The sequence below is a fragment of the Myxine glutinosa genome, unplaced genomic scaffold (genome assembly GCF_964187855.1).
Source record: "Myxine glutinosa unplaced genomic scaffold, kmMyxGlut1.1 SCAFFOLD_1438, whole genome shotgun sequence".
Classification (NCBI taxonomy): domain Eukaryota; kingdom Metazoa; phylum Chordata; class Myxini; order Myxiniformes; family Myxinidae; genus Myxine; species Myxine glutinosa.
In genome coordinates, this window is record NW_027617533.1 from 83,683 (window position 1) to 107,424 (window position 23,742).

Here is a 23,742-nt window from a genome sequence, read left to right on the forward strand (position 1 = left end):
GATCGCAACGATATTTTGGGTGGGTAATCCTGGCATCTCCTGGAGTAAAATAGGGTATATTGTTTTTCCAATTTTAGCTTTGGCCTCCAGCATTTTCAGGTTTGGACTCCCACATAACGTTATTTTCCCGGGTGCTGCACAAACGGCTGCATCGATTGCTGCACGGCTGCACCGATTGGACTCAGTGACCTCGGACAGAGACCTTTTATAAGGACATGGGTTGAATCCCTGCTTGAGAGAATGCCAACCCACTCCCCACCATCACGGCTGTCTCTCCAATTCACAATCCCACGAGATATGCGGAAAGGACGACCAAAAACGAATTATCTTCTTTTTGATTCGTATATAAACATCATTAAAAGTAAATAATGACCTCGGCCAAAGTTCAAACGACGTGAGTTTAATCTCTACATGAGGGAATTCCACATAGCTATTTGGGCGGTGTATACGCTAACAGATCGCTGTCTCCATCGATCTTGCCAAGGCCGTAACACCTATCGACTCGGTAGTTTTTACAATGAGGAAACATTAACAATGTTGTTAAAAGTTTATTTTGCGATTAATTTGTGATTGGAGTTATATTGTTTGGAATGAAAAAAAGAGATATCGAGTTCAAGTAAATGACGACATGCCGTGATGGTTTCTACTTTCCAAATGTGAACTTCGCGGATCGCCATATGCAGATTCGCCACGGACCCACGATCAATGTTTCTATGCGTGAACATACCCGTTTGTTTGCGAACGGTTACGTTTTTCATGGAAGTCCTTCACGAACTTGCTGTCCATGTCTGACGTGCGACTGAGGGTGCTACAGGAATGTGGAATTTATTGGTTTCATGCTTTAGCATTCGCCATATCTGCATTGTCTGTTCGCTTCTGGCCTCCCACCCATGCATAGCACGGGTATCTCTCTGGTATAGAGAAACTTTAAAAACAGATATTTTTTAATCTTCGCGTTTCCTACAAGTATCGCAGGTCCCAGTACAGTAGAGTGACACCCTATCCGATGGAGGTATGAATTTAGTTAAATAAAAAAACAACCCAACACTAACAGAGCAGAAGGAGGGATGACAGCCTTGCTTAAATAAATAAATACACAGTTATAAGAATCACGATTGTTAAATTTTTCAGATTTCACTCCAGATTTCAATACTTTAGCCAACAAGATCTGATCCTCAAATCTGAATCCAGATTTTGATTATATGCTTTAATTCGTCCATGACAGTTCATTGTGGTTGCAAGGTAAGGCACGTTTGAATAGGCTGAAACAAAATGGCAGCTTAAGAAACCAGCGATGTAACCATGGGGTGACCAAGATGGCGCACCACAATTTTGTTGAGGCTTATTTTGTTATGAGCCCCTCCATTAATCATCCTCAAAAGGGGTCGTTAAATACACCCAAACACTCAGTTTCAATTCATGCACTGTCTTGGAGCTCGATAAGTATGCATGCAAAGTTTGGGGTTGCGAGGTTTCGTGGTTTTGGAGTTATGTAAAAGGTGGACACACCCATTTATTATTACAGATTCACTCAAGTTGTTACTGTTGCTGTGCAATACAAGGTAGGAAGTCAAACAAACCTGCCCAGTTCTTTCTGCAGCTGCAACATGTGCTGATAACATTTGGCAAAATATGTTGTTTGTGAATCCACAAAGTCTTTAAGGCAACGGTGATGGTTCACCTGGGAAGAGATTATGGAAAGACATGAGCATTTTCATGTACAACAAACGAATCCCTAAAAAAGATGAGGGAGGACTATTGCACTCTGCAAAGGAAGTTTTTTATTTCAATTTTCAGCATTGAAAGAAGAAGCACATGTCCAGAAAATGAGCCCATGTTAAATAGAGGAGAACCCGTCACGTGGTGCGGTTGGAGGGCAGAGTGAGCCCAAGTTGTGCTAGAGGTCTCGTGTGGGTGGGGCTACCCCTCAGAGGAATGGGAATGCACCAGCACTGTCCGCACATAGGTTAGTCTGGGAGGTTATAATTCCCCAAGTAATTGGCTCTCATCTAAGTCCGGCGTGCACCAAGCGGTTGCTCGGCTGCCCCAATTAAGATAAAACAGATAAGGTTAGTGCACATCAAGAGAGCGAGGCCCGATTGGAAAGCCATGTAACCTCAGGTAAATGGTAGTCAGATGGAGGGCCCTGAGGTAACCTGGTAGACTAATTGGCACTCGCAGTTGATTAGCAACCCGCCATGACACAAAGTCATTAGTGCTCGGTGGCCTCAGGTTCGGTAATTCAGGAAGAAATCCGGCACACCCAACTCCCCCTCCCACCCCCCTCCCTCCCCCCACAGTAGATCTGAAACCTGTGGCCATAACATTATAAAGAAAATAAAATATTGAGCATTTGGAAAGGTTGAATTGTGCTCACCAGCAAAAAGCCCGCCCTTATGGACAATGTGGGTTCTTCGCAAGTGAGCGGTTCAGGAGTGGATAAAAGTTAAGAAAAAAAACAAGCAAAACCCAAACCAAACAAACGCTTCTCGAATTGTAATACGATGCAACTCAAATGTAAATCACTACAAATGAGCCGATCTAGCTGAAGTTGTTTACACGTGTGTGCAGGACATACGTGTGTGCTGGATATTCCCTCCATGAGAAGGCGAGTAATCTCAGCTTGTCTTTCAAATTCTGTTTCGGCCTTGTGGACGTCCAGTTCAGCCTAAAAGTGGGCCGGGAGAGGGGGTGGGGGGAGGCGAGAGGAAGGAGGAAGAGAGAAAGGAATGTAGTGAAGGCATGTCTACAGAAAAATCCTTATACTCATAGTATACATGCCAGACAAGATAGCAACGTTGGTCAAAAAATAAATGATCACAAGGATAATGCAATATTGGCGAAATCACTGACTTTTCCCCACGTCCTCCATAAGAAGATGCATGTATACACACACAATACACCCACACCCTTGAATGGGCCTAGCCAGTACAATGCAATCCCCAATTAACCCATCTCAATTCCACAAACCAAAGTGAAAATATGGTGACGTACTAAAATACAAAAGACACTTCTACTGTGACAGTCGAGGAAATCCTTAATAAGACGGCACAGGCGGGGAGGACAAAGCTACGGGATCTAGTCTCTGTAAAGTTTGCCTCATCCTTTTGGACAATGCATGAAAAGTGGATCAGGAAGGAAGACGCCGGAGCTGTTAAAATGCCAGCATATTCAGCACACGATTGCACAGGGAATCATGGCAATACACAGGAAGAGGGGGTTGGTTGTCCTCCCGTTGGTCTGGTATGGGGAAGGGGAGGTGGTATGACTGTGGTGAAGAGGAGGAAGGAGAATGAGGCCTTGGGTCAAGCGATTCACGTCATTAAGAGAAGGACCGACTTGACTGGAGCAAAAGGAAATTGAAGAGGACAATTGTACTTGCCTTGGCACAAAAAAAGAGGAACACCCTCACCCTGTCAAGGTGGAAGGGAAGAGAATGTTTTTACCTAATCTAAAGCCGCTAAGCCACGAGGAGATGCCCTTACCCCACTATGAAGAGGGCTATAGAGAGGAATGCATTAGCCGGGATCAGAGTGGGAAAAGCATTCATCGTAGTGTAAACCAAAGGGATGTGATGGGGGTTGATTGGGAATCGATACTTGATGTGCGAGAGGGCAAATGGTAACCTAGGACCACTGGGTGGAAGGGTTAAAAAAATACCCCCCATGCAAATAAGTGCGTAGGGGGCAGGGTGGGGGAGTGGGGGATGCTTACCATGGTGCGAATCTCTGCCACATGCGCTTTACGCAAGCGGGACTTGCAAGTGTCGAGGTCGAGTCGCTTCGACTCCAAGAGCTTCCGCTCTTTCTGCGGAATGGATATGACAAAGGAACAACGGAATTTACAATCATTGGTTTTCTTATTACATCAAGGACATTTTAAATGTACACATGGATTTGCATTTGATCAAGTGCTTATGAACCATAGATTATGGAATCTAATGTCAACAACAAAACATCATCGAACCGGCTAACCCACGGGTGTTGTTACCCTGTTAGCAAATACAATTGGCTGAGAAACACATGGATACACTGTGTGAAAGGCCTTCATCTGCAGCATGGGGTATTGCTCACCACTGCCTCACACCGTGGAAATCAAGGCCTTTAAAATCATTGCAATCTCCTGCGATGAAGCAGAGTCTCTGGGACTATCACTTTTACATCGCAGATGCGTTAGTGGTCTGTCTTTAACAACCTAATTTATGGTTTTGCACCCTCTGTCCATCATCCCCTCCCCCAGAACATGCATGGTCTGCATTCAACTCCCTTTGGGTGAAACTCCCAAAATCCAAACTCACTTCTCAAGTTTTTCCTTCTACTTCCTGTGATTGAGAGTTTGCAGCTGCATCCTTCTTGTTCAACCAGTGACGTCCCCTTGCCCTCATTTCTATTCCCTCCAAGTCTCCTTCTGTTTTGTCCTTCAACCCTGCCGTTGGATTCTCCTACCCCACCCCTACTCATGTAATTTTGAGGACGAGCGATAAGATAAGGAATGAGGGAAAGGTTAATGGGAGTAGAAAAGACAGAATAGAGGGAGACTTGGTAGAAAAGTTCTTACATTCCTGATCCATTGTGTTCAAGATCCATGAGCTTCCACGCCACATACAAACAAACTAAAAAGGTCACATACAAACTAAACGAGGGTCATCAGAAAAACAATTGCTGCTGCTCCTGGACTCTGTATCCTTCTCTCCTGACAAGGTGGAGAAGTTTTTGTCAAACCTCGACTCAGATTCTGCAACTGGACCAGACGGCATCAGCCCACGGGTCCTAAAATCCTGCTCTGCCGCTCTTTCTCATCCTCTCTCTGTTCTCTTCATCCTCTCTTTTCCTCAAGGTCATCTGCCATCTGCTTGGAAATCAGCCAACATCACCGCTTTACACAAAAAGGTGCAAAAACAGATCCTTGCAACTACAGACCAATCAGCCTTCTCCCAATAATTAGCAAGGTCATGGAATCCATCATTGCTTCTGACATCAAATCCTTCCTCTTCTCCAATGGCTTTATCTCGGATCATCAATTTGGATTCAGACCACGTCATTCTACTCTGGACATGCTGCTTCTGCTGTCTCAACAATGGATGGAGGTCCTCAATGCCAAACAGGAAATAAGAGCTGTCTCCCTTGACATATCACGTGCCTTCGATACGGTCTGGCACCCAGCTCTGCTCACCAAACTCTCCTCCTATGGTATCCATGGAAATCTCCACGCATGGCTTGGGGACTTCCTCTCTGGTCGTAGTCAATGTGTGGCCCTGAATGGATTTCTCTCATCTCCCCTTCTTCTTCAGGCTGGAGTTCCCCAAGGCAGTGTTCTGGGTCCTGTGCTTTTTCTGGTCTTCATCAATGATCTCTCCGACTCTCTGGAAAATCCTCTCTATCTCTTTGCTGATGACTCCACTCTCTGCCGCTCCATTCCTCATCCCTCAGATCGGCAGTCTGCAGCCTCCTCACTCTCTGCGGACCTTGACAAAATCACAGACTGGTCAAACAAGTGGAACATATCTTTCAATCCTCACAAATCTCACACTCTTACTATGTCTGTCCGAAAAGACCGACTGGACAACCCTCCCATCTACTTTCTGAACAATCCTCTCCAAGAAGTTCTGTCACTCAAGTTTTTGGGTCTCACTATCTGCCATGATCTTTCCTGGGAAAACCACATTTCCAATCTGGCCTCCAAAGCCAGTCGCCGACTCGGCATCCTCCGTCGTGTGAAGTCCTTCCCTGGCACACCTGAGCTCCTCACCACATATAATACAAGGCTTTCATCCACAGCTCAATGGAATACTGCTCTCCCCTCTGGGCTGGTGCTCCTGCCTCACACCTAGCTTGGCTTCACACTGTTGAAACCAAAACTTTCAAAATCAGTGGAATCTCCTGCGATGAAGCTGATTGTGAGGGCCTTTCACTCTCACCGCAAGCAGGTAGGTGGTCTTTGTGTCTTCTACTGACTCCTCTCCGGCCTTGCTCCCCCAGCTCTGTCTGTGTTCCGTCCCCCAAATATTCCTACAGGTCGCACAAGATCTGCCAGCCATCCTCTTATGGTTAAAATGCCAAAATCAAGACTCTCTGCTCACCTTCACTCTTGAATTCCTCTTTTCTCCCGCCTCTGGAACAAACTCCCTCGTTCTCTTCAATCCCACTTCTCCCTCCAGGTCTTTGAAACAGCTGTTCACCACCATCTCTTATCTTCCCCCATCCAAAACCTTGATCTTTTCTACCCCCGTTAATTCACCCCAGATCCACTTTTTTGAAATACCGACTTCTTTCCTGGAAGTCCTAGCAGTGTCCATGTGTTTTATACCTTTCCCACCACCCCCTCCCCTTCCCGTGCCTCCTACCCCCAAGCCCTCTCCCTCCCACAGATCTCCCGCTGTCCCTGCTCTCAAATGTTGCACTTGTGTGCTTCCCTCTCTCCCCCCATCTTGTCACCCGCTCCCTTTATCATAAGTTTTATGTGTCAGTTTGTGATTAATGTTAGCTCTTACACGAACCTCGATCTTGTCTACAAAAAAAATAAAAAAATAAACCAAATCTGTTGTGCATCATCAGTTCTGTGCATTGGGCTGCTTTGTGTTCGCATACAAAGTGTAATACAAAGGAGTCATTACAATAGACCAATGGAACAGATTACAATCAGCTATTAAAAGTGGTATTACATATGGATAGGAAGCCATGTGCATCACCACGTCGATAGCAGCAGGATCGAAATCGAGGAACAACAACATTGCATTTTTGGTTTTGTCCACTTCATTTTGTTTTTTGGGAAGTCTTGTAAAACAGGATGTATCGTTTCGTTAGCTGAAAGCCTTCTTGGGAGATGCCATTGTAAGGGGTGAAAAATGACAGGGTTATGCAGATTACAACTGATACACCTGTCATGTGATCTATCAGGCCACGAGTATATTCATTAGTCCAATTGACATCTCCAAAAAACGAGCAAATTTCAACATGTGCAGTGCACCCCCTCGCAGCTCCCTCATCCAACACTCGAACGTCTCATTACTCGACAACAAAGTCCAAGCAATCGCCACTCGACCACAAATGATGTCAACACTTACAGCGATAGTCTTGCAATCTCCATTGAGGAAGTTTCCAAGAGGAACAAGGAAGGCATGGGCAGTGTTCTGTACAAACTCCCTCTCGATGGCACCCATGGCCTTCTCTATCTCACCCGCACTAATAAGTGCGCTACCTGCATGCAGAGGTGGCACAAAATATGGTACAAATGTCATTACTGCAAGTATTTTAATGGCATCAAATAGAGCACTTCCAACATGTGTTCATAAACAAAACAATCGTCATGTCTGGTCAAGTTTTTCGCTGCCAGTACAGTACATTTCAACTGCATCACCTATTGAAGCAACAAGTCAAAACAAAACAAAAAAACACCTTTTCAAAAATAGAATCCGTTTCATGGTTTAAGCAGCCGTGCACAGAATCCATGTCAGATACGACGGTAGCATTTTTACTCGGACAATTAGAGAGTTCACAGAACACGTTACCCCGCACAGTGTTGAAATAAAATAATGACTTAAAGATTGTTGAAAAATATACCACAAGTTTAGCACTACTGAAGCAGTTTTATACACCACCTTAATTAACATGTCCAAGAACTGCAAAACTGGAGGTTCTTGGAAGTGGTAGGAAGGCGATTTGTGTTTTACAGTGTTCAAGTTTACAATTCAATCAAAATGAAATAAAGACAAGTAGAGCTACATTCAAAGTACACCACCACCATGCCAAATAAATAAATAAAATAACATATCCTCCAGCACATGACATTGCTGGGGCACCTCAGGTGCCCGACGATGCCGCAGTGCAGCACATGGAGACGGAATTAGGAGAGGTTTACCATAATCTATTAACATAATTAAAATAAATAAATAGTAATTGCAAAATAATCAATTTCTTAATCAATTGTCTAGTAGAATGCCTAAACCACCACTGCTTCATCCAAATCTGTAATCTTTTTACAATTTATTAATCGAAAAAAAAAAGAAAAAAGTTTCATCGATAAATCAAAAATACCTTTTACGGGCAAATCACCTGATCATTGTCATGTGCGAATCTCAGCTTCCTAGCTCAAAGGTTGCCCGAGATACTTTGCAGATGAAAGGAAATAAATAAGTACTTAATAAACCGAAAATAATTAAGTAATTAATCAATTAATTAATCAAAAATAAATAAATAAACAACAACAAAAAAACAGGTTTTTTCCAAAGCACGTGCTCACTATTTTACCCAAAGTTCAGCTTCCTAACTCAAAGCATGGCTGAGATATCGCCCGCACAAACAAGAAAACAAAAACAAACGGAGTGGCAACTGAGTACTCCGATCGGTGAGCGTCTTCGCTGGACCCCCCCTTCGGTGCCTGGCGATGACATCATGCAGTGCCTGGAGATGGAATATGAAGGAGCGGTGTACAATTGTAAAAAAAAAAAAAAAACACCTTTCGAGGCCATTTTTCCCCGCAAAGCGGGGGTTGGCCTTTTTCGGGAACCGTGGTTGTTGTTGTTTTTCGGTCCCCTTTTTGAAGCAATGTTTTACGGCCGGATGCCCTTCCTGACGCCAACCCTTTTTGCCGCCTTTAACGACAAACAGGGAATTACCAGTGAACTGGTACTCAATTAGCCGACCTCGGAAGGATGACAGGCTGAGTCAACCCCCCTGGCGTTAATTCAGCAATCGACCGGGATTCGAACCCAGGATCCTTGGTATCCTACGCCGGCACCCGAGCCGCTAGCCCAACACCAGGTACAATTGTAAAAGTATAAAAATAATTTCAGGTTCTACCGCCGTTGATGCAGTGTCTATTATGTCACCCTATCGAACACGTTACCTTAGTCCTTCATGCCTGTCGTGCGGGTCCTTTATGACGTCCTTAAAAACTAAGTTTCCTGTTTGGAATGATTTTCAATTTTGTTTGACTGCCAGACAGGAATACAGAGTAAAAAACAAACAAACAAAAAAAACATTATCCACTCCTCTGTGCATGCGTGATCGGAAAAATTCAAAAAAATAGTACGGTTAAACAGCAGGTTCGTTTTCCGATTCATGTTCATAATATAACAATCACGCAGGTCGTGAACTGAGGCCTTCAAATCACAAAGCAAAGATGCACAAACCCCACATAAAATGTTATAAAATCATACATGTTGTACATCAATCAAACATGCATCTTGTTATATAATCATACGAAAATACACAATTTGGTGTGTGTCGTGTCGTGTCGTGTAGGTCTGTCAATTTTTGACCATGATAGCTTGTCGTGCCGTTTTTGTGGGAGCACCCCCTACCAGAAGCAAAAATATTATAAACCACAAACATGTTTAATTACCGTTTGAAACAGTCGCTTCTGCTGTTTAACACTAAACTGAAAGGGAGGAAACCAGGGGTGTGTTTAGTTACCAATCATCTAGCTCGTGCTCACCAAGCCAGTCTTTCCTTATCAATGGTTTTGAATGGAGTGCTTGCTCGAATGCTTAAAGCACTTGGCGAGCACTCTACAAGAAACTTGGTAACTGAACAAACCCCCGATTTTCTTGAGGCCTGAGCCTCGAGCTACTGTAGTCTATATACCCCAGGCAGAAATGACCCTTCTTGCCGCTCCAGTAGGAAATGGGTGCACTAGTCATACTCAAATTAATTGATATATGTGGGAAAATTACACACCCAGACCAGGAATCGAACCCAGGTCCTCTGGTGAACCGTACCAGTGCTCTGCCATCTGAGCTATCTGGGCGACCCTGACTGAGCATTACATTTTCTCATGCATACGATTGCCACTCTTTCTGTCAATGCTTCCGGAGCATTTGCTGCCAACCATAGTAGCACCAATGGCCTGCTCACGAGAGGGTCTTCCTCCAACGTGGGGACAAATACTTGACCGCTATTACAAACACTAATGGGGGCGTAAAAACACAATTAAACAAGAAAAAGAGCAATCAGAGATTGCAAACCCTCGCCAGCATGTATTTTCAGTGATTTTAAGGCTTTTGTTTTAAAACAACTATGGTGGCCGAACCACGTGACCGATGACGTCATCATTGGTTTTTTTTCTAAACTAATTTATTCTGACATTATGCTCAAGAAATTTCATCTTGATCGGATGAAGTTTTGTACTTGTCGCAATATGACGTCATACTGGAGGCACCGATGACATCATCATTAACATATTTTATTCCCCATGGAGAGTTCTTTACAATGAGCCATGTTTCAATTTTTTTCTATTCAGCGCTTTCGGAGATACAGAGGTGCAAAGTTTTTCAGGTTTTCCAAGATGGCGGGGTTGCATGTTGAGGTGTATATCTGTGTTAAGATAGCTTTATCATGACGTTTTACCAAGGACAGGTGTATATCTGTGTTAAGATAGCTTTATCATGACGTTTTACCAAGGACAGGTGTATATCTGTGTTAAGATAGCTTTATCGTGGCGTTTTTCCAAGGACCCTTCTTATTACACCAAAACTAAAGATAATAGCATAATAATAATAATGTTATTACAAATCAATATTAATACCAATAATATCCCACCTCCCCAAGGGGTGTTTCCTCCTTGGCCAAATGCCATGTTAACGTGTATAAAACATCTTATCATGCCATTTAATAATAATAATAATTGTTAAAAACATGACCCCCTGCCACTCCCACAGTGAGCAGGTATACTTGCATAGACAGTCGGCAAGTGAAAAAAAAATCAGATTCCGTGCCTGTGCAACAACAATGAAAGTCAACTAAAATAAAAGTTTTTTTTTTTTTTTTTTTTTTTTTTTTTTTTTTTAAACAAACGATTTGGAATAAATGACATTTACAATATTGATCAAAATTAAAACTGCGTGCACAATTACCATAGGGGGTACCCGGCCCAAACTCCCGTCCTGCTTGAACCATGTCATGTCCCAGACACTCCAAATTGGTCATGCGTGGAGGTGCCTTGCCTTCAATCTTCTCAAAGAAATAGTCTTCTATCCGGGCATCTGCACAGAGGGATGGACAAAGCAGGTCATTCTGCTTGAGTATTAAACCTGAAGTGATAAATCACCGCTTTATCCCTTACTCAATGCACACTTCCCCAAAAGATGAATAAAATATTGATTACTAGTCCATGGAGCATTGCTGTCGCTAAAATAGTCTCACAGCAAGGAATGAACTGGATGGCTTGCCATTCCCTTACCCAGAAGTATTCAGAGAACTTAGAATTTGGTCAGGATGCCAACATGTTAGGGCAGGGTGTCGGCAGGTTGGGTCAGGGTGCCGGCACGTTGGGTCAGGGTGCCGGCACGTTGGGTCAGGGTGCCGGCACGTTGGGTCAGGGTGCCGGCACGTTGGGTCAGGGTGCCGGCACGTTGGGTCAGGGTGCCGGCACGTTGGGTCAGGGTGCCGGCACGTTGGGTCAGGGTGCCGGCACGTTGGGTCAGGGTGCCGGCATGTTGGGTCAGGGTGCCGGCACGTTGGGGCAGGGTGCCGACACGTTAGGCCAGGGTGCCGGCTCTTGCCAGCCAGACGAGAGATCTTTCACATCCATCAGCGAATACAAGCAGAAAGGGCACCTAGCTTATCCCTCAAAGGACGACATATGCAATGATGCAACACCCCACCTGTGAAGCATCAGGGTCCATTCGTTCGGCCATATGCATGTCAGACCGAGCCCACGGGTGTGCACCATTTTATAAGGGTCATGGTTATGCCATCACCAAAATGTTCCTTGTCGTTTGGAATATGGTCAGGTTGCCAGTAATCTCGCCTACTCATTATCGAAATATCGAATGACATTATGGGATCTTCAACGTCTTCCAAACCGAAACCAATGCTCGCAGATGGGATCCAAGCTCAACATCCATCAGTGGGACAGCTTCATTAGAAACGAAGTAAAGAAGAGAAGAGATGAGAGAAGGAAAGAAGTGAAGAGGGAAAAGGAAGGGAAGGGAAACAGAGAACAGAGAAGGAGAGAGAAGGAAAAGGGAAAGGAAAAGAGAAGGGGAGAAGACAAGACATAGAAGAGAAGAGAATACCTAAAGTTGAAAGAACCCTCTCAACCGACACGTGCATATACAAGCTCACCCACCTCTCCCCTTCAGCGCAAAGAAGCATGTGCTTTCATAAATGTTACACCAAGCAATTAATCTATTTTCTTCAGGTGAACTCAAGGCAGATCATTGACAAACCTGAAAAAATGGAATTTTTACGAACCAGTATCTTCTGGCATTTGTCACACTAGGCTTTCCCATGTGAAATCAAAAAGGGGGGGGGGGGGGGGGTGGGTGGGAAGAAAGAGTAGTGTCCTCAAAAAATTGAGCACACTAGGCCATGTTGACATCACAATGGGCAGGTCAACATTAACAGATCAGGCCACAACAACTAAAAACCAGAACATGGAGTCATTCAATATTGTCAGACATATCCAACCATTTGGAGCAAAAGTGGAAGTGCCAAAGTCCAAGTTGGACCTGTTGCCAAAGGTGAAGAAACACTATTACAAAACAAATACATAAATTAAATAAAATAGCCCCGAGTGGGCCAACGATCATCTCTTGAGGTTTTAGCTCAGACCAATGCCGAGAAGCATGTGCTTCTCGTCCCCCCCAATATTCCTTCAGGTCGCACAAGATCTGCCTGCCACCCTCTTATGGTTAAACTGCCAAAATCAAGACTCTCTGCTCACCTTCACTCTTTCATTCCCCTTTTCTCCCGCCTCTGGAACAAACTCCCACACTCCCTTCAATCCCACTCCACCCTCCAGGTCTTTAAAACAGCTGTTCACCACCATCTCTTATCTTCCCCCATCCAAAACCTTGATCTTTTCTACCCCCGCTAATTCACCCCAGATACAATTTTTTTTTGAAATTCCAACTTCTTTCCTGGAAGTCCTTGCAGTGTTCATATGTTTTATACCTCTCCCACCTCCCCCCAAGCCCTCCCCCTCGCACATTTCTCCCGATGTCCCTGCTCTCAAATGTTGTGTTTGTGTCCTTCCCCCTCTCTCCGCATCTTGTCTACCGCTCCCCTTATTTTTTGTGTTTTATATGTCGGTTTGACTTTTTGTGTGATTAATGTTAGCTCTTTCACGAGCCTCGATCTTGTATACGAAAATTTTTTTTTTAAAAATGCTAATTTGGGGGTACCCCTTTGGGAGCCCCCATGATGTGTATTCTAAAAATACGAAACTGAAAAATCAAAGACTGAACGAACCTGTGGACCATCGAGTGGACGCGCTCTATTGGGTTTCATAGCAATCGGTTGGTAAATAAAGGACGAGAAGGGATCTAAAGTGTCAGGAGGTAACCTCCCTTAGGAGCCCCCAATGGTCCGAAATCGAAACAAAATCGAAGCCCGAGCGATTGTGAGGGCTACTGACTTGTATTCATGTGTCAAGTTTCAGAACAATCACGACACATTATATAAATTAATCTCTTCAAGAATCGAGATGACATGACCTAATGAGAACGGCACTCGGTAGAGTCCATAGCTCTGTCAGGTTGAACAGTTTACATTTTGTATCCTATTGATAGGCTGGATCAGGATCAGGATGTGGACCTGAACCTGAACCTAAACCAAAATTGAATCACTTTGTTCTTGTCACACACCCAACCTGTCCACCGAGTTTCGTCTGAATCTGTCCACAACCTTGAGGTATCCTACTCATAGACAGACAAACAGAGGGGTGAAAACATGACCTCCGTCCACCTTAGATGGCAGAGGTAATAACTCCACTCCATTCTTTTGATCAGTCAGTAGGCCTAGGACAGACCTCAAGGTGTGAGGTCCTCAAGTCATGCCAAGAGGCATGACACAGCACCTTAAGCAAGCTAATTTCCTCAACTGTCACAATATTGGAAACGGTGCAAATAAGGGTGGAAAATGATTGTGAATCAAAACAAAAAAGGAAAGAAATGTTGGGAAGAAGATACATCGATAAAAGGTATGAACTGGATTAATAAGAGGGAAAGGAAGTGTAATGTTTGACAGGGGGTCATAGGAGTCAACTTTCCACTTTTTAACATAAACAATAAATAAATTCTCCCCACCCCACCCGTTTCCTTCCCCTCCCTTCTCCCCACCCATCCTCCTCCTCCTCTTCTCTCTCTCCCTCCCTCTCCCCCTCCCTTCCTCTGCTCCCTCCCCCTCCCTCTGTTCCTCTTTTCCTCCCTCCCTTCCTTCCTTCCTTCCGCACTCCCTCCCTCCTTCTTCCTGCGCCCTCCCCTTCTTCCTCCATCTCATCCATCTCATCCTTCTCATCCTTCTCATCCTTACTGGGATTAGGTTGCAGTAGGTACTCTGTTTGTTTCAGGATTCTCTCCGTGTATATCCGTGTCGCCTCTGCACGTGCTACGAGGTTCTCAAAGTGCACATCCAACTCGGTCCGCTCGGCCTGGCCCAGTTTTTCCTCCGTGAACTTCCCATGAAGGCGGGGGAGTGGGTCGGTGAAAATGAGAAATTTAACGGGATGGGGTAGGATGGAAACATTACAATAAGAAACATTTAACTCGATTCGTTTAAAAATCTGCACAATCTTAAAAAAAATAAACTTTAAAACTTTTTAAAACAAACTTTAAAACATCTGAGTCAATCAATCAAATACTGAGTTTGACAACTCTGGACTTTAAACTAAAGTTACCAATTTGTGACAAAGTACCCTGACAGCGTGCCATATTAACAACAACAACCACAACAACAACAATTGGGCCTCAACATGAAACGCTCGAGGATGCAAAATAGTAGGTCTTGGAAATAGAAACGTCATGCTAGTTAAGGATTGTTGGTCAGATGGAAATTATAAAAGCTCGACATTTTCTTCAACCGAAGCCATAGCTTCGCAAGTCGTGGCATCAGATGTGGCAGGGATGATTATTGTGCAGATAAATTTTAAATTTAATTAAATGTGTAAAAATACCTAGAACGGCGCTCTGACCGATGTGCCTTCGCCAACATCATATCATTATACAATATACATACTTGTACCAAGTTTCATTGAAATCCCCTCAACTGTTCTCAAGTATCACATTTTTACCTGCCATGACCTTTGACCCCAAAATCTAATCAGTTCATCTTTACCTGAATGAATGAATGAATGATCGTTTTAAGGCCATTTTCCCCCACTAGAGTGGGGGTTGGCCTACCTCATGACACATACTTGCACCAAGTTTGGTCAAAATCGCATCACCGGTTCACAAGTCACCTCGGTTTTCCAGCAGCACGGAGATAGCTGATAGATCTCACAGGAGCGACCCAGAGATCCCTCACATCCAAGATGTTGTGCTCTTGCCTACGTGAAGCCAGGACCTCACAGTCTTCCACGATGTGGTTTATCGTGTGTGGAGCGGCCTGGCAGTGGCTGTGTCTTGTCTAATAGTCCTGTGTTGTGTATTCGTCTGTATATATATATCCATGTGTGTGGCAGCTCCAATAGATAGGAGATACTGTGTGTATACATACAATTAATCAAGGTAACCTCATAACATAAGCTGAGAAGCAGACCGAAGATATATTAATATATATATATACTGTATACACTGTATACACACAATATACACTGCATGAAAGGAACTTTATCGAAAAAGATAAATAAAGAAGAATCCCCCCGAACGGTCACGCGCCCACCAATCACTATTGTCGGGTCGTCAGGAGAAGGTATCACGGATTTAGAGATCGACCGACCAACTGACTGCCGTAAATGAGCGGAAAACCCAAGCACGAATAATACAAGACCCCACTGACCTGCACGGCCCGGCTCCACAAAGTGCCTGCATCGGTGGCAAGTTTTCTCACAGTCGCCTCCATGGCAGCGCCAGTGGTCGTGACGTCACTGCGTCGGCGTGCTGACGTGATCCGTTCTGCAACGTTGACCAGCTTTTTTAAATCTACCAAATTTACTTTCGCGCTACCACTTTGCTTTATTAACGTAAAGTCGTAAATAATTCAGCTACAGTGAAGCAGAAGGTGAAAGGGATGATTTGGTTATTTTTTATTCGTCGGTACGAATAGTACGGATTGGAATCACGTGGCATCACCTTAATCACGTGAGAAAACGACAATAAAAATACAAGAGCATGTTGGTGCGACAAATTACAGCATTAAGCGATGCAAGTATTCGATTATAAAAGGTAGAATAAACAGATCAAAGAGTTTAGCGAAATTATTACAACAATTTTTTTCTTCACTTTGCTTTCACATTTCACAAGCAGGTTCCGTCGGTCCGCACAGTCATCGGCATCGAACTCACCTGTGAGTAAAGAAAAACATGTACTGTACGTTGGTAGTGCGCGAGGGCAATCACCCCTCACCACAGATTCACTGGCTGGGGGTAGGAGAAAGGAGGGTACTCACAACCAAGGGGGAGGCGAAGGGTACTCACAACCTGCAGAGAGAGAAAGGGTACTCACAACCCGGAGGCAGAGGAAGGGCCAATCCGGAGGGAGAGAAAGGGTCCTCACAACCCGCAGAGAGAGAAAGGGTACTCACAACCCGGAGGCAGAGGAAGGGTACTCACAACCCGGAGGGAGATGAAGGGTACTCACAATCCGGAGGGAGAGGAAGGGTACTCACAATCCGGAGGGAGAGAAAGGGTACTCACAACCCGCAGAGAGAGAAAGGGTACTCACAACCCGGAGGCAGAGGAAGGGTACTCACAACCCGGAGGGAGATGAAGGGTACTCACAACCCGGAGGCAGAGGAAGGGTACTCACAACCCGGAGGGAGAGGAAGGGTACTCACAATCCGGAGGGAGAGAAAGGGTACTCACAACCCGGAGGCAGAGGAAGGGTACTCACAACCCGGAGGGAGAGGAAGGGTACTCACAACCAAGGGGGAGGGGAAGGGTACTCACAACCCGCAGAGAGAAAGGGTACTCACAACCTGGAGGGAGGGGAAGGGTACTAACAACCAAGGGGGAGGGGAAGGGTACTCACAACCCGCAGAGAGAAAGGGTACTCACAACCTGGAGGGAGGGGAAGGGTACTCACAACCAAGGGGGAGGGGAAGGGTACTCACAACCCGCAGAGAGAGAAAGGGTACTCACAACCTGGAGGGAGGGGAAGGGTACTCACAACCAAGGGGGAGGGGAAGGGTACTCACAACCCGCAGAGAGAGAAAGGGTACTCACAACCCGGAGGCAGAGGAAGGGTACTCACAACCAAGGGGGAGGGAAAGGGTACTCACAACGCTGGGGGGGGGGGGGGTTTGGGGGAGGAGTAGGAGGAGGGGGGTGGGGGGAGGAGTAGGAGTAGGAGGAGGGAAGGGTACCCACCCCTCACATATATTCACAGCCTTGGAGGAAGGTGAACTCACCGTCTCACCTCCTCCCACCAACTAACATCCCAGCTGGGAGAAGGGGGAGGGGAAGGGGCACACACCCTCTTCCCACTTCCACACGAACACACCCTACTACTTTGTGAGGGGTTGGGGGAACACATGGTGTGGCCTCCATTTTTTCCATCCACCTTCCCATCACGTCGACCTGTATAACCCCCACCCCCAATCAATTCTCTCCCTAACCGTTTCTAAAAATGGAGTAGAGAGACTAAAGTGTGTTTTAACGTGTCCACAATGGGATTTTTATCGGTTTCCCATGATTCATTATGTCAACGTTGACATTTAACAACCAGATGCCACTTTGAACCGCTTGGGAGAAAATATTTGATCAAATTCAACAACTGAACTATAAACCAATGTATTTATTTTATTTATTACCATTTAACAGCCATTTCACAAACGTCCAAAAAGCAATACCATGTATGGTAACATTTAAATATCCAAAATACTTCCATTCAATGCTCAAGAGTGGTTGAGCAGCTTTTCCATGAGCCTGTTCATTATTGTGACCCTGGTGATGGCAAAGGACTTGTTGCTTTTCATCTTCAACCACATTGTGGTGACTTGTGAGCTGCCTCAGCATGTGTTCTTTCATTACAGCAAATATGACATTACAGTGTGTACCCATCGGCGTAGTCTTGGCGGGGCGGACGGGGCGACCGCCCCGGTCGCGAATGTGGTGCCAAATGACACCTTCAAACACGTTTTGATGCTCCATCTGTTACTTCCCCCATCAAAGGTGGATGAAGGTTATGTTTTCACCCCTGTCTGCATCTGTCTGTTTGTGAACAGAATATCTCAAAAACTTGGAGATGGGTTTGGACGAAATTTGGTGGAGAACTTGGGTATGTGACAAGGACGGAATGCTTCGATTTTGGTGAAGATCCGGATAGATCTGGATCTGAGAATAATTTTATAAATGATTCTTCACTTAAAAATTCCGGATTCCGGATTGAGTGATATAGGGCTAACATCAATATATAGCACGCTATCTCAAAAAGTTATGGACGGATTCAGATGAAATTTGGTGGACAAGTTGGGTTCTGTGACAAGGACGAATCGATTCAATTTTGGTGAAGATTCGGATCCGGATCCAGATACGAGGATTATTCCAATTTTTTGAGTGATTCTTCACCATTGAGTGATGGGCCAAAAACGAAATATATATATATAAAACACAGTTTGTGTGTGTGTGTGTGTGTGTGTGTGTGTGTGTGTGTGTGTGTGTGTGTCTGTGTAATGTTACCGATAGACTCCTAAACGGAGAGGCTCACGTGCTTGATATTTGGCATAGACATGGCCATTGAGCCTGGGAAGAACATGGCCGACCTAAAAAAAATTATTTCATAATATTTTTTTACCATATTTTTACCTCGGTGCATTTCAGCGAGGAATATTATGCACGGAATCTGAGGCAGTGGCAGAGCAGCACGCTGATTCGCTCAGAGCGATCACGTGATGTTCCTTGCCGCCATAAACTCAGTTACGCGTTCGCACGTATTTCAGAGCGAAAAGCGATTGCGTTTTTTCACATTTCAGCGAGGAACATTGCCATTCACACCACATAGGTTTTTTTTTCTTTCATCTTTACGAGATCCATATTTTTTATTCATATTTACCTCAGCGCATTTCAGCGAGGAATATCATACACGGAATCTGAGCAGGTGGCAGAGCAGCGCGCTGATTCGCTCAGAGCGATCACGTGATGTTCCTTGCGCCATAAACTCACAGTTACGCATTCGCACGTAATTCACACGTTCAAAACAAACGAGATCCACGAAGCGAGTTGGTCGAGTCGTGCTAACCAAGATGGCGACACGGCTGCTTCACTTTTCACGGAGTATGAGCATTCTATATATTTTCAATTCAGTGCGCCCGACTCGCTCACGTACTTGATTTGTGGCATAGACATGGCCATTGGGCCTTCACGGTGTAATTTGTGGGAGGCTTTTGTCCGAGTGAGCTTGAGTCGAGAGGGCGAATGTACGGGTTGGAAATGTACGGGTCTCCCTTCCCCCACCCCGGCAACGCCGGTACTGGAGGGCGTCACAGGATCGGTGAGTCTCCGAAGTTCCATATGTTGACTGGCCCTCCCCTTCCCTCCCCTTTCCCCCTCCCCCCTCCGTCCTCCCTCCCCCTCCCTTCCCCCTCCACCCTACCCCCCTCCCCCTCCCCCTCCCCCTCCCCCTCCCCCTCCCCACTCCCCCTTCCCTCCCCCCTCACCCTCCCCCTCCCCCCTCCCACTCCCCCCTCCCACTCCCCCTCCCCCTCCCCCTCCCCCACCCTCCCCCCACCCTCCCCCTCCACCCTCCCACCCCTCTCCCCTCCCATCCCTCCCCCTCCCCTCCCCCCTATCCTCCCCTCCCCCTCCCCCTCCCTCTCCCCCTCCCCCCTCTTCTCCCTCCCCCCCTCTTCTCCCCTCCCCCCCTCTCCTCCCCTCCCCCCCGTTCCCCTCCCCTCCCCTCCCCCGCCCGGCAATGCCGGGTACTTCTGCTAGTATAGTATATTTCAAAAAGTTGTGGATGACTTATAACAAAACTTAGTGGATGAGTTGGGTAAGGCATAAGAACAAGCTGATTAGATTTTGGTAAAGGTCCGGATCCAGATCCTGCCTATCAGTGGGATTCTTGGGGAAAATGCCAGGGCCGTAGAAAAGGCCCCTTTATATGGGATGTGCCATGTGACAAAGTATAGAAAAGAAGGGACATTTTATACCTTGTAGAAAATGCCAAACAATAGAAAAGAAGGGATATTAAAAACATATTGTGTGCATGCTGGACTACCCTTGTGTTCTTAGGAGGAACCAAGGAATGCTCTAAAAAGTTCATATAAAGGGGCGGCCTACATCTGGTAAATAAAATACAAGACTTCTTCATGCAGGTGTATGAATCAAATTGGCGCTTGGCACCTCCCTTGATAGAGCTGGTTGAAGAGTTGTTACATGTTGGGACTGCGACATGAGGACGTGATGGACAAATAAACAGGATATTTTTTTATTTGAACCCAGCTCGGCGTACCCTGAACACTGATCTCTGTAATACCGGCACCGTCCGTACAATAGAGATAGGTGGATAATGCAGACATCTCTTGTCGCACACTCGCACCTCCTGTTAACCAATAATAATGGACAGGATTCGAATATTTTCTTCAGTCACCATCGGTAATCGATGACAAAAACCGCAATCTATAATAATTTATAGATTAAAATTTGGAAACGCTCTGCGACCCTCCCACAGGTATGCAGGTGTGTTCCGTTATTAATAAACTTTTAGAGTGCTCGCCTGATTTTAAACACTCAAGCAAGCACTCCAAAGAAACTGTTGATAAGGAACGGCTGGTTTGGCAAGCGATAGCAAGCTGATTGTGAATGGCAAATACATTATTGAAACGTTAAACATCCCACGGTGTTCTTTGCAAAGAGTAGGAATGCTTAGATCTTCTGCTGAGCCCGCTGGGGGGAGCTTAGGTCTCTTTTATATGGCCCCCAGCTAACACAACACTGTTGGGCCAACGTTGTTGTGTTAGCTGGGCCCCCACATATCAATTCCTGACTATGCAAGTGCTTGCGGGGCGCTAACCCACATTGACACCCCATTTAATATTGACTTTTGGTTTATATTATTACTTTTGGCTAATATTGACTTTTGGCCCCAAGCACCACAAACCCCAACTGCGCCACTGATGTTGACACTGCCAAGAGAACTAACATGAACCTGTGAATCATTAAAATATTGTTATGTTTATGGGGGTAAGATAATATAGAGATAGGTAAGAGAATACAGTAGGAAAGGTAGAATTGTATAAGAAATAGTATCGACTGTGTGACACGTAGGAGCATTTCGATGTACATAAGCAGGGAAAATGTGGCTTAAAGGGGGTTTAAATGTTCATCATACGAGGAATGATGACGTAATGAATTAGTAATAGGGTTTAAGGCTAATTTCCCTTATGCGTCAAACCCTCTGTCACTCCTGACGTTTTTCCCGGTACGGCCGGTGAAGTATGACACAGCCGGCCATTAATCACGCTCCATGGACTGCCGGCCAAGCTAAGCCTGCCCCTATGGACACAATACAGCAAGGACCCACCCAGGAGAGGCGGAGTGACTGCTACGGTGGGCGGGGAAACAGGGCCGGCAGGCCATGCCTTCCGAGTGACATAGGCGAGGTGAGCTGAGAGAGAAGCTTCGTGATTAGCTGAGAAGAAGAAGCGCTTGGTTCTAGCTGGACACGAAGCTTGGATTTTTCAGTGTTCCTGACGAGAGCGTTTTTGGGTGGTGACCAAGAGGAGGTTTGTGCTGCAGGATGGTTCTTTATCACGGAAAAGAAAGGAGGATTTCTTTTATTTCCCACACCAAGGTGTTTTGAGCTTGGAGGAACTGAGAGAAAAGAAGGCTGTCTTCCCTGCTCGCCTCACCCCCGGGTGCCCGCGGCGCCTTCGATGCGCGGCTTTGGCTGCCATCATTATCTTTCCGGGCTTCCTGCCTGGTAGCTGCGGACACCACCACTGCCGACCTCACCAACAGGACCCATTTTGGGGACAGCTGAGTGTCAGAGTGTGAATTATTCTTTTATTACTTTTCCCCATGTGCGTGGTTTGTGTCTATGTGAAAGGATCCTCGAAGTAGAATTTAGTTACCTCAGCATTTATTTTCGTCCGCGCCTCGTTTTATTATCATATTCATATTCATTATTATTATCATTGGCGTCAGGAAGGGCATCTGGCCATAAAAAAAACATTGCCTCAAACAGGGAACCATGATTGTCATGGGGCTCGCAAGGCTAACCCCCGCTCTAGCGGGGAAAATGGCCTTAAAACAATCATTCATTTGTTTTATTATCAATCATTATTGTTGTATTTTTGTTGTCGCGTTTCGGTTGGTTTCGGAATAAACCTGTGTGTTTTGTGTCGTTAAATGCTTCGTGTCTCTTCCATCTCGCGTGCGCAATAACCGCTATATTGGGAGGTCACCTCGGGAGTTAAGGCTGGTTCAGCCCATCCGTTCCAGGCTGATCTTAACCAGCAAGGGGCACGACAATATCTTTCTCCGCTCTAAAACAAGAAGGAACAAGAAAGAGCAATCAGAGATTGCAGACCCTTGCCAGGATGTTTTTTCAGTGGTTTTTAAGGCTTTTGTGTTAAAAACAAATATGGCGACCGAACCACGTGACCGATGACATCATCATTTTTTTTTTCCTCCACCAATTTATCCCTAGATGACGCTCAAGAAATTTCATCTTGATCGGATGAAGTTTTGTACATGTCGATTGTCGAATTATGACGTCATAATGGAGGCACCTATGACATAATCATTAACATATTTTATTCCCCATGGAGAGTTCTTTACAATGAACCATGTGTCAATTTTTTTCGATGCAGCACTTTCAGAGATATAGAGGTGCAAATTTTTTCGGTTTTTCCAAGATGGCGGCCGAACCACATGACCTAAATTCTACATTTTTTTTATTTTATCCAGTCTTTTAAAGGGAAAGGACAGCTAAAAATCTATACCTGAATGTAGTGACATATACAGTACAATTTTATATTGCACTGTAATATTGAGGTTTCATACACACCACCTTTTTTTTGTAATGGTACAATCCACAACTCCCCTTTTTTGTAATGGTACAATCCACAACTCCCCTTTTTTGTAATGGTACAATCCACAACTCCCCTTTTTTGAAATGGTACATTCCACAACTCCCCTTTTTTGTAATGGTACAATCCATACTTTGAAAAGGGTAACGGGTGCCAACTTCTATATAAATTCAAAAACGGGTGCCAACTTCTATATAAATTCTATAACGGGTGCCAACTTCTATAAAAATTAATTTGTTTGGGGAAGTTGTCGCAGGAGAATTTGGAGTGAAACCAAGCTTTTGTCAAGCTTTTGTCACTCAAGTGTCACTTTTGTCACTCAAAACTGTCACTCAAGCCTTTGGGTCTCACTATCTGCGATGATCTTTCCTGGGAAAACCACATTTCCAAGCTGGCCTCCAAAGCCAGTCGCCGACTGGTGTTACGTGCTCCTCCCCAAACCCCGGTCACGGTGTACCTCCGAGCCCCGAAAGGAGTCACGGCAGAAAGATGTGCTATTATGTGTGCCAATGACCAATGGTGAAAACACACCAAACAGTTGTTACAAAACCCAAGTATGGTATTAAAATCACACAATAATAACAACTTGCACAAGTACAATAAAACCTCAATTGCACAACAAACACCATATAATTCCTATGATGGCACCACCAGTTTCTTAACTCAATAACTCACGGTACTCCACATGAGCGAACTGTAACACCCCAAAGTCACTGTCACGACATCAGGTCACAGTCGATCCACGCTCCGGGGATCACAAGAAAAAGGTCGCACCGAGACCTCAACCCAGGACGGCCAACAGTCGACGCTGCCGAAGAGCCGCTGGGTGAGG

General features: G+C 45.2%; 1 protein-coding gene across 1 annotated transcript in view; it reads right to left on the reverse strand.

Annotated features, from left to right (window-relative positions):
* Positions 1-16,292, reverse strand: part of LOC137438583 (endophilin-B1) — a 29,353-nt gene extending 13,061 nt beyond the window's left edge. Inside the window, exons 1-8 of the mRNA XM_068133739.2 lie at positions 16,225-16,292; positions 15,720-15,835; positions 14,256-14,397; positions 10,853-10,981; positions 7,064-7,197; positions 3,715-3,807; positions 2,579-2,668; positions 1,581-1,681 (exon numbers count right to left, since the gene is read on the reverse strand). Of these exons, the coding sequence (XP_067989840.1) occupies positions 1,581-1,681; positions 2,579-2,668; positions 3,715-3,807; positions 7,064-7,197; positions 10,853-10,981; positions 14,256-14,397; positions 15,720-15,782 (752 nt within the window). The 5' untranslated portion in view covers positions 15,783-15,835; positions 16,225-16,292. The remainder of the gene's footprint in view (positions 1-1,580; positions 1,682-2,578; positions 2,669-3,714; positions 3,808-7,063; positions 7,198-10,852; positions 10,982-14,255; positions 14,398-15,719; positions 15,836-16,224) is intronic.
* Between the last annotated feature and the right edge of the window lie 7,450 nt (positions 16,293-23,742).